The following is a 12194-nucleotide window of genomic DNA, read 5'->3' on the forward strand; positions in this document are numbered from 1 at the left end:
ACTGGCATGCAGGCAATCGATGGGGGCGGGAGCTCCACGATCACGGAGCCTAGGCCAGGTGGGTGGGGCCTCCCTCTGCTGGGTGATCGATCGAGGAGCCCCGTGATTGATCACGCCACAAATGGAGGCCCAGGCCAGCTGGCTGGCAGCCACAGAGGGAGGCCCAGACCACCAGCCAGCGACGCTGTGGCGGGTGTGCAGGGCTGGCCAGCGATCACCCCACAGAGGGAGGGCCCAGGCCAGTCAAACAATCGCACCCCACGCCTGTTGCCCACAGAGGGAGGTGACCGGTGACGGGGAGAGAGGCAGCACCGCACAGATGGCAAGCAGTGTTGGGGGCGGGGCCAGCCAGGGGAAGGAAAGCTCCGATAGGCCCTGATCACTGGCCAGGCCTAGGGACCCTACCCAAGGGGTCCCGGATTGCGAGAGGGTGCAGGCCGAGCTGAGGGACAACCTCCCTCCCGCCTCCATGCATAAATTTTGTGCACTAGGCCTCTAGACCTATATAATAAAAGTCTAATATGCAAATTGTCCCCTTGACTGGGAGCTCAACTGGGAGTTTGACCAGGGGGTGGGGCCGGTTGGCCAACCGCCTGTGGCCTCTCCCCCCTGTCCGATGGCCTGGGGAAGGGAGACCCCGGCTAGCAGCTGCTAGGGACCCTACCCATGCCCAAATTTCATGCACTGGGACTCTAATCTAGGTATATGATGAAAATTTTTTATAGATATCACAGATACATCAATATAAATGGGAATGAGGACAATTTTCACACAGAGCGGCCTGAAACAGCTTTTTAAAATGGTAATTCCACTGATCTTGCTAATGTCTCTAAGCAACGAAGCCTGTGCTTAAAAAACAACAACAAAAACAAATGGCTGGGATAACTGCAAAGATAGAAACACAAAGGCATTGGTGTTAGTAAATGCATAATTTCTTTCCCCTATACCCACCCCTGTCCCAAACTCCAAACCCACTAACGTTTCTTCCAGAATCACAGTTAAAAAAGGATAAGTGGATTTGTATTAATCTCCCTTGGAGTGAATAATTCCTGAAACTGTATATGCAATTGAAAAACACAGTGGAAACCATAAAAGAACAAATACCTATTTCCTCAAGTAGGGATGACTATGGACATGAGAATCATTACTTGCAGTACTAGTGTGAGATAGACAAATAATGTGATCTGAATGATGCAATATCTGTAATAATAAAAGTGTAATATGCTAGTTAGACCGGATGTCCTTCTGGACGACCTTCCAAACAAAGCCGGGGCTGCAAGGGAAGCCCAGGTCCCGGGTGCCTGCCAGTGGCTGGGGGGAAGCCCGGGTCCAAGGGGCCAGAGGGAAGCCAGTGCTGGCAGCCGGAGGAAGGGAGGCCTACTATTGTACAAATTTCATGCATTGGGCCTCTAGTATTTTATAAGTAGCATTCTACATAAAATAAACAAATTGCTTTATCCTGGGAAAACCTGCCACAAACATATTACATGCCCCTCCCCAGTATTATTGAGAAATAACTGACATACATCACTGTATAAGTTTAAAGCATACAGCATAATGGTTTGATTTAGGTTCAACTAACATTCATCTTCTCATACAGATACAATATAAAGAAGGAAAAAAATTTCTCCTTGGGATGAGAACTCTTAGGATTTACTCTCCTTAAAACTCTCCTATATATCATACAGCAGTATTGTCTCAGTCATCATGTTGTGCATTATATTCCTAGTACTTATTTATCTTATAATTAAACATTTGTACCTTTGGACCACCTTATTCCAATTCCCCCTGACAAGTCTGATCTCTTTATCAGTATTTTTTAGATTCAACAAATAAGTGAGATCATACAGTATCTCTGTTTTCTGACTTATTTCACTTAGTATAATGCCTTCAAGGGCCATCCATGTTATCACAAATGGTAGGATTTCCTCATTTTTTATTGTTGTTTTTTAAAATATATTTTATTGATTTTTACAGAGAGGAAGGGAGAGGGCTAGAGAGTTAGAAACATTGATGAAAGAGAAACATCGATCAGCTGCCTCTTGCACACTCCCCACTGGGGATGTGCCTGTAACCAAGGTACATGCCCTTGACCAGAATCGAACTTGGGACCCTTCAGTCTGAAGGCCGATGCTCTATCCACTGAGCCAAACCGGTTAGGGCCTCATTTTTTATTGCTGATAATATTCCATTTTATTTATTCATATATATATATAAATACACACACACACACACACACACACACACACACACACACACACACACTAGAGGCCCGGTGCACAAAACTTTGTGCACTGGCAGGGGAGGGAGGGTGTCCCTCAGCCCCACTTGTGCCCTCCCACAGTCTGGGACCCCTCGGGAGATAACAACCTGCTGGCTTAGGCCCGCTCCCGGGTGGCAGATGGCAGGCCCGATCCCTCGGTGCCTGCCCCGCCTCCCTGGGTCATGCACACGGCAGGGCCGATCCAGGGGTTGGGGCGAAGCCCCGGGTCAGGTCGCACACAGGACGCCCGGGCGGGCCGGCTGATCGCTGCTGCCCCGCCCAGCCACCCCAGTCGGGTCGCACATGGGATGCCCAGATGGAGGCCGGGCGGGCTGGCCGATCGCTGCTGCCCTGCCCAGCCGCCCCGGGTCGGGTCGCACACGGACGCCCACCACCCCAGGTCGCAGATAGCAGGCCCCGATGGCAGCAGGGCAGGCAGGATGGCACTGTCCCGCCCTGCCTGCAGTATGCAAATTAGCCGCCATCTTTGTTGGCGGTTAATTTGTATATCGCGCTGATTAGCCGATGGGAGGTGTAGCGAAGGTACGGTCAATTACCATGTTTGTCTATTATTAGATAGGATATATATATATGTGTGTGTATATGTATATACATATACATTATATATATATATATATATATATATATATATATATATATAAATAAAATAAAACAACTTCTTCATCCATTCATCCACTGATGAACATTAAGTTGTTTCCGTTTCTTGGCTATTGCAAATAATGCTGCTATAAACATGGGAGTGCAGATATCTTTTCAATTTAATGTTTTTGTTGCCTTTATATAGATTCCCAGAGGTGGAACTGCTGGATCATATGGCAGTTATATTTCCACTTTTTTTAGGATCCTCCAATACTGTTTTCCATAGTAGCTGCACCAATTTATAACCCCACCAACAGGGCAAAAGGATTTCTTTGTTTGCATATCCACATTAGTGTTTGTTAATCTCAACTTTTTGATAATGACCATTCTTTTTTTAAAATAAATATATTTTTATTAATTTCAGAGAGGAGGGGAAAGGGAAAGATAGATAGAGACATCAATGACGAGAGAGAATCATTGCTCGGCTGCCTCCTGCACACCCCCTGCTGGGGATCAAGCCTGCAACTGGGCATGTGCCCTTCAAACCAGAATTGAACCCGGGACCCTTCAGTCCAACACTCTATCCACTGAGCCAAACCGGCGAGGGTGATGATGACCATTCTAACAGGTGTGAGGTGATATCTCACTGTGGTTTTCCTTTGCATTTCCCTAATGACTAGTTATGTTGAGCATCTTTTCATGTACCTGTTGGCCTTTCATATACCTCTTGGAGAAATGTCTATTCAGGTCTTTTGCCCATTTTTTAATTAGGTTATTTGTTTGTTTTGTTATTGAGTTTTGTATGAGATCTTTATATATTTTTAATATAAACCCCTCATCAGATATATGATTTGCAAATATTTTTTCCCATTCTCTAAGTTGTCTTTTCACTTTGTTGATGGCTTCTTTTGCTGTGTGGAAGCTTTTTAGTACAGTACAATTGCACTTGTTTAGTTTTTCTGTTGTTGCTTGTGTTTTAGATTTCATATCCAAAAAATCATTACCAAGACCTATGTTAAAAACCTTTATTCCTATGTTTTCTCCTAAGAGTTTCATGCCATACCTTTAAGTCTTTAATCCATTTTGAGTTAATTTTTGTGAGAGGTGTAAACTATGGGCCCAGTTTCATTCTCTTACATATAAAATATCCAATTACCCCAGCACCATTTATTTAAGACTGCCTTTTCTCCGTTGAGTATTCTTAGCTCCCCTGTCAAATATTAGTTGACTAGATAATCTTAGGCTTATTAAAGTCAGGAAGTGTGATGCCTCCTACTTTGTTCTTATTTCTCAAGATTTCTTTGGCTATGCGGGGTGGTCTTCTGTGGTTCCACATACATTTTAGGAGTGTTTTTTCTACTTCTGTAAAAAATGCCCTTGGAATCTTGAAAGGGATTGCAGTGAATCTATAGGTGGCCTTTGATAGTACTGATGTTTTAACCACATTAATTCTTCCAATCCATGAACACTTGGATATTTGCCATTTATTTGTGTCTTCTTTGATTTCTTTCATCAATGTCTTAGAGTTTTCAGTATGAAGATCTTTCATTTCCTTCATTAAATTTCTTTCTAAATATTTTATTGTTTGTGATGCTATTATAAATAAAATTGATTTTTTTCCAGAAAATTCATTTTTAATACACAGAAATACTACTGATTTTTGTATATTAATTTTGTATCAGGCAATTCTATTCAACTCGTTGACTAGATCTAACAATTTTGTTGCTGCCTTTAGGATTTTCTATATATAAAATCATGTCATCTGCAAATAGAGATAATTTTATGCCTTCCTTTTCCATTCTGATACCTTTTATTTCTATTTCTTTTTTTGTTTGTTTTGTTTTGTTAATCCTCACCTGAGGATATTTTTTCCATTGCTTTTCAGAGAGAGTGGAAGGGAGGGTAAGGAGAAAGAGAGAAAGAGAGAAAGAGAGAGAGAGAGAGAGAGACAGAGAGGTATCAATGTGAGAGAGAGAGAGACATTGATTGGTTGCCTCCTGCACATGCCCCAATGGACACGGTGGAGGGGAGAGTGAACCCACAAACCAGGTATGTGCCTGGTGCACAGTGCAGTGCTCCAACAATTGAGCCACACCAGCCAGGGCTTATTTCTTTTTCTTATTCAATTGCTCTAGCTAGAACTTCTAGTACTATGCTGAACAGGAGTGGTGAGTGGGCACCCTTGCTTTCAACCTTTCAGCATTAAATATGATATTGGCTATGAGCTTGCCCTATATGACCTTTATTATGTTGAGATATGTTCCTCTATGCCTAATTTTTAAGAGGTTTTATCAATGAATAATGGTTGAATTTTGTCAAATGCTGTTTCTGCAGCTAATGAGATGACCATATGATTCTCTTCTTAAAAATGTGATGTATCGCTCTAGCTGTTTTGACTCAGTGGATAGAGCATTGGTCTGCAGACTGAAGGGTCCCAGGTTCGATTCTAATCTAGGGTACATGCCCGGTTTAGGGCTTGATCCCCAACAGGGGGCGTGCAGGAGGCAGCCAATCAATGATTCTCTCTCATCATTGATGTTTCTAACTCTCTCTCCGTCTCCCTTCCTCTCTGAAATCAATAAAAAAATATTTTTTAAAATGTGATATATCACACTGATTTACATATGTGGAACCATCCTAGCATCTCAGGAACACACACAACTTCCTTTTAATGTGCTGCTGAATTCTGTTTGCTAGAATTTTATTGAGAACTAGAGGCCCGTTGCACAAAATGATTCGTGCAATAGGCCTTCCTTCCCCTGGCTGCCGGCATCGGTTTTCCTCCGGCACCCGGGACCAAGGCCTTTGCTCTGGCCGCAGCGGAGAAGCCAAGCCTCGAGGCTTCTCTGCTCTGGCCGCAGCAGAGAAGGCAAGCCTCTTCAGTCATCTTCAGTCTTCGCTCAGGCGGAGTCTTAAGTCTTCGCTCCGCGCCTGCATATGCAAATTAACCGCCATCTTTGTTGGGTTAATTTGCATACTCACCCTGATTGGCTGGTGGGTGTAGAGGAGTGATATCAATTTGCATGTTTCTCTTTTATTAGTGTAGATGTTTGCATATATATTCAGTTTCTGGGTGTTCTTATTTGTCTGCTTGTTTTTTAAATATATTTTTATTGATTCCAGAGAGAAAGGAAGAGGGAGAGATAGAAACATCAACAATGAGAGGGAATCATTGACTGGCTGCCTCCTGCACACTGGATCGAGCCTGAAACCCAGGTATGTGCCCTTGACCTGAATTGAACCTAGGACCCTTTGGTCCACAGGCCAATGCTCTATCCACTGAGCCAAACTGCTAGGGCTGTTCTTGTTTTTTGTTTTTGTTTTTTTCTCCAGGATAATGCTGGCTTTGTAAAATAAGTTTGGGAGTGTTGCCTCCTCTTAAATTTTTGGAAAGAGTTTGAGAAGGATTGGTGTTAATTCTTTAATTGTTGGGTAAAATTCACCAGTGAAGCCATCTGGTCCTGGGCATTTCTTTATGAGAGATTTTTGATTACTGATTCAATCTCCTCCCTAGTAATTGTTTTATTCAGATTTTCTATTTCGCCCTGATTCAGTCTTTTTTTTTTAAGCTTAAACAGCAAATATTTCTCACAGTTCTATAGGCTAGAAAGTCTAAGATGAAGGCACATGCAGATTCAATATCTGATGAGAACCCTGGTTCATAGACAGCCATCTTCCCGCTGTGTCCTCATATGATGGAAGGGGCAAGGGAGATTTCTGGGGTCTTTTTTATAAAAGCACTAATCTCATTCATGAGGGTTCCATCCTAATGAGCTAAGCATCTCCCAAAACCCCTATTTCTAGTTCCTAAAGGTAGAGAGTTAGGTTGTTTATTTGGGATCTTTCTTGCTTTTTAATGAAGGTATTTATTGCTATGCATTTCTCTCTTAGAACTGCTTTTGCTGCATCCCACAAGTTTTGTTATGTTGTGTTTCTATTGTCATTTATCTCAAGAAATTTTTTTATTTCCCCTTTAATTTCTTCTTTGATCTACTGACTGTTCAGGAGAATGTTAACTTCTTTTTTTAAAAAAAATATTTTATTGATTTTTTACAGAGAGGAAGGGAGAGGGATAGAGAGTTAGAAACATCGATGAGAGAGAAACATCGATCAGCCGCCTCCTGCACGCCCCCTACTGGGGATGTGCCTGCAACCAAGGTACATGCCCTTGACTGGAATCGAACCTGGGACCCTTCAGTCCGAAGGCCGAGGCTCTATCCACTGAGCCAAACTGGTTAGGGCAGGAGAATGTTAACTTCTATGTGTTCATAAATTTTCCAGTTTTCCTCTTATTATTTATTTCTAGTTTCACGTCATTGTGGTCAAAAGAAATACTTGCTCATTATGATTTCGATCTTGAATTTGCTAAAACTTGTTTAGTGGCCTAACATATAATCTATCCTAGAAAATATTCTATGTGTCTTTGAGAAGAATGTGTATTGTGGCGTTGTTGGACAGAATGTTCTATATGTATCTGTTAGGTCTGCTGTTTCCTTATTGATTCTATAGATGATTTATCCATTGTTGAGAGTGGGATAAATTACCCAACTATTATTGTTCTACTGTTTATTTCTCCATTTAGCTCTGTTATTTCTTGCTTTACATATTTAGGTGCTCCAATGTTAGGCACATAAATATACAATTCCTATATTTTCTTATGTATTGACCCGTTTTTCATTACATCATGACCTTCTTTGACTCTTTTTACTATTTTTGGCTTAAACTCTATTTTTATCTGACATAAATAAAGCCTGAAAATGGTAATTTCGGTGATCTTACTAATGTCTCTAAGCAACTAAAGCTCTATTCTAAAAAACAAATGGATGAGAATGACTCTTAAAAGAAAGAAGACACAAGGCATGGGATTTGGCCCTGGCCAGATGGCTCAGTTGGTTGGAGCAGTGATTGCCAACTGGTGGTCTACGGATCACTGGTGGTCCGTGAGGCCCGAAAGGTTGGTGACCGCTGGTTTAAGGAAACCTTTGAAGCAGCGGTCCGCGAGGTCCGAAAGGTTGGCGACTGCTGGGTTGGAGTGTCGTCTGTACACCAAAAGGTTGCAGGTTTGATTCCGGTCAGGGAACATACCTAGGTTGCAGGTTTGACCCCCCAGACAGGGCGAGTGAGGGAGGCAACCAATCAATGTTTCTCTCTCAAATCAATGTTTCATACTCTCTAACCCTTCCTCTCTCTCTAAAATCAATAAAAACATATCCTCGGTTGAGGATTAAAAGAGAAAGGCATGGGTTTGGTAAAAGCATAAATTCTTTCTCCAGGAGTCCCTAACTCTAGACCTATTAATGTTTCTTCCAGAATCACAGTTTAAACAGGCTAAGTGGATTTGCATTAATTTCCTTTGGAATGAATGCATATGCAATTCAAAAACACAGTGGAAACCATAAAAGAATAAAGACTTAATTTCCTCAACAAGTAGGAATGACTGTGGACATCTGAACTCAGAGGCAATTATTTATAGTGCTAGTGTTAAAAAATCTAGTAACTGGATCTAAATGATGGTGCAACATATTTTCTAAGTAGCATTTCACATAAAATAAACAGATCAGTCTTTCCTGGGAAAATCTGACACAAAAACATTTTATCTTTTAAAAAAAATATATTTTTATTAATTGATTTCAGAGAGGAAGAGAGAGGGAGAGATAGAAACATCAATGTTGAGAGATAATCATTGATCGGCTGCCTCCTACACGCCCCACACTGGGGATTCAAGCCTGCAACCCAGGCATATGCCCTGACTGGGAATCGAACTGTGACCTCCTAGTTCACAGTTCAACCATTGAGCCATGCCAGCCAGGCAAATATTATGTCTTAATGAAGAAATCAAAATTATAGATCAAGCCTCACAATGCAAAAAGCAGGTAGTAAACCTATTTCATATGTTAAAGAACCTATGAGTAATATAGGCAAAAGATAGCATACAAAATTGCATAATATATCTCATTATTTGGTGCATCTTAAACTTGCTCTCAATACAAGAAAAAATTATTATTTTAAAGAACCTCCTTAAAATTCTTCAAACTGTCTCCTAATATTTGTTATTTTCAAAGCCGATTTCAACAATTTTTAATGCTTTATCCTTCTAAACTGACTCAGTATTATTAATCACCCACTATCAAAAGCTAAATTCCTCTTTGGTAAAGCATTTTTTTTAAAGCATTCTTTTTAATTTAGCTTTGATCAATAATGGTAATCTCTAACCTTAAGCATACCTGGTATAAACAGTGGCACACACTTCGAAGCTGAGGGGGAAATTCTGAGGAGGAGCTGATGATGGCATCGAAGAACTTTTCAGTCATGTGGAGGAGGTTTCGCTGGTTATCCTCAAGGCTCTCTGACTGTTCTAACCTACAAAAAAAAAAGTCAAATAAATTAAAAACAAACAAACACACTCCTTAAAAGAGACTACTTGAGATATTCAGCCAAATTAGCCAAATACAATGTTTGGACTTTGTTGGCTTCTTGAACAAGCCAACTATAAAAAAAGAAATTTTGCAAATTGTGTATTAAAATTCTTATTATATTCTTACAAATTCAGTATGTGATTTTTATTTCTTTTTTTTCTTTTTTTTTTTGCCAATCTAGTAGGTACGAAAGGGCATCTCATGTTTTTAACTTTTATTTCCATGACTTCTGGTCAAGTTAGACACGCTTTCATGTATTTTGTAGTCATTCATGTTTCCCCTATTTTGAACTGCCTTTCATATCCAGCCTGGTATTTCTAATTGCTAGGTGTCTCTCCCACCAGTATCTAAAATTCAGTTTGCTCAAAATTAACTGATCTTTTCTCCTACTCTGTCTTACCCTGTGCTGCTCCCCATGCTGTCAATGGCACCATCACTGTCCCAATCACGTCATTCTGGTGACCTCTCATGTCTCCACATGCCTGGTATACTCCATTACTGCCCCCATTCAATCAGGGTTGCCAATTCAATATGATCTCTAAAGTCTTGGTGTTGTGATTAAAGGTAGAAATTCAGAAAACAGACTGACTTTTGTGTCAGGTTTACCCAGGAAAGACCGATCTGTTTATTTTACGTGAAATGCTACTTATAAAATATGTTACACATTTCAGCTCTACCACAATGATCTCTATGGCCTTGGTCAAGACATTTAACTTCCCTGGGCCTCAATTTTTTTTCATCAATAACCCAGTAATAATAATTCTGCCTATTTATTGGGTTTAAATTTCACCCAATGGCTATCACATCCACAAAGCTTTACTTGGGCTCCCCAACTGGCATAATCTGAACTCTCAAAACACATCCCCTATGAAACTCACTCTTAACTACGTGTTATATGTCTTATCTCTTACTAAACTGTAAACTCCTTGAAGGAAGTTCCTTTAAGGGGACTCATCTTTGTCCCCTTAAAAACTAGCGCTGTTACCAAGTAAGTATTGAATTTTTGTTTTTGATCTTTTAATTAGTAATTTTTACTTATATGCTAATTTACATATTACATAAATGCTTGGGAAACTCAAAAGTCATCACTTCAGAATCCTGCAATTAAAAAGATTAAGTTGCAAAACCATATAGCAATATGCTACCATTTATATTGAGCACTCACATAATATACAGTTTCTACAGCTACATATATATATGCAAATGCATTGAAAAAGGACAGAAAAACAAATTAAAGTAACAGTGCTAAATCTCCAAGATGGTAGTCATAGACACCTTTAATGATAACTGCAATTGTTTTTTAAGAAAAATGTATTTGCATGCAACTTTCATAATTAAAGACTAATTTTTAAAAATATATTTTTAACAATTTCAGAGCAGGAGAGGGAGAGATAGAAACATCAATGATGAGAATCACTGATTGGCAGCCTCCTGCACACCCCCTACTAGGGATTGAGCCTGCAACCCGGGCATGTGCCCTGACCCTAACAGGGAATCGAACCATGGCCTCCTGGTTCATAAATCGACGCTCAACCACTTAGCCACACCAGCCAGGCTAAAGACTAATTTTAAGAATCAAGGGGAGAAGTTGTGAGGGTAAGGATCTACCATTGTAGTGGTAGGGAAAAAAATGAAGAGCAGTTGTAGATGAAAGATGACAAACCTGGTAGGATCCACTTCAAAACTAACATGCTGCCAATCAGAGGATGTGATCACAATTCGTAATAAAGGATCCAGGAGTTTTTGTAGGTAGGTAGCACCATATACCTAAAGAAATACACAAGTAGGAATTTATTATGCCTGATTCAAGCACCCTGCATTTCGGAGGATATTTGCTCTGTACATTCTGTACAAAATCATTGCCATACCTTCACACAAAAAACAGATGAATGGATACAAACCTTGAAACAGAAGGTCATTATTTTACTAGCTAAGCTGTTCCCTCGAAAAAGAGTCTGCATGGAGTCTGCCAATTCTACTTCCTTAGAAAACATGTTCCAGAGCAGTTGGTAGAGTAAATGCCGAGAATCAAATAGAGTCACCAGAACTCGAGCTAGTTCATCCTGAGAACAAAACAAATGGTGTTAGGGTGGATAATCCTATTTTCTCTTATGCAGGAAACTGAATCAAGATAAATGGTGACTGATTAATTTTCCTCCTGGCATTTATTTGTGCTCATTCTATATAACAAAAGCCTAATATGCTAAGTGTCCGGTGACTGGTCATCTGTTCAACCAATCAAAGCATAATATGCTAACGATATGCTCAAGCTGCTCAACTGCTCGCTATGACATGCACTGATCACCAGGGGGCAGATGCTCCGATCGGTAGGTTAGCTTGCAGCTGGGGTCCAGGCGATCAGGACTGAGTGAGATGGGTCAGACACACCCTGGAGCCCTCCTTCCCCAGCTGGTCAACCTCCCGCTTCCTTCCCCGGCTGGCCCCAATCAGGACTGGGCGAGGTGGGGCTGGACACGCCCTGGAGCCCTCCCATGGTCCCTTCCTGGCCCGATCATGCGCCAGTGAGGTCCCTCGGCCTGGCCTGCACTCTCTCGCAATCCAGTACCCCTCAGGGGATGTTGGAGAGCCCGTTTCAGCCCGATCCCGCAGGCCACTCCCCTTGGGAGGGCGCCAGACGCAGGGCTCACAGCTGGCGAAAACTGCTGCAACAATGCGAGCCTCTCCCGATCGATTGGGACTGATTGGGCATGAGCCCATGGCAGGTGCAGTGGGGCCAGGATGAGCAGGAGCGGCAGGCAGGAGCTGCAGACAGCATTGGACTGCGGGTACCCATGCACGAATTCGTGCACTGGGCCTCTAGTATGTCTATAATAGATGACTATTCCTATATGCCTAACAGAAGATGATGGCAAAGAGTTTAGCTTGATATGCACAGATGATTTTCTCAGAAAAAA

The 12194-nt window shown here is 41.5% G+C and overlaps 1 protein-coding gene across 1 annotated transcript in view; it reads right to left on the reverse strand.

The window, feature by feature from the left end:
• Nucleotides 1-12194, reverse strand: part of NF1 (neurofibromin 1) — a 230024-nt gene that overhangs the window by 106049 nt on the left and 111781 nt on the right. The window contains exons 28-30 of the mRNA XM_023759565.1: nucleotides 11181-11342; nucleotides 10943-11046; nucleotides 9088-9223 (exon numbers count right to left, since the gene is read on the reverse strand). Coding sequence (XP_023615333.1) covers nucleotides 9088-9223; nucleotides 10943-11046; nucleotides 11181-11342 — 402 coding nt within the window. The remainder of the gene's footprint in view (nucleotides 1-9087; nucleotides 9224-10942; nucleotides 11047-11180; nucleotides 11343-12194) is intronic.

This window comes from Myotis lucifugus, unplaced genomic scaffold, assembly GCF_000147115.1.
Source record: "Myotis lucifugus unplaced genomic scaffold, Myoluc2.0 scaffold_157, whole genome shotgun sequence".
NCBI classification, from domain to species: domain Eukaryota; kingdom Metazoa; phylum Chordata; class Mammalia; order Chiroptera; family Vespertilionidae; genus Myotis; species Myotis lucifugus.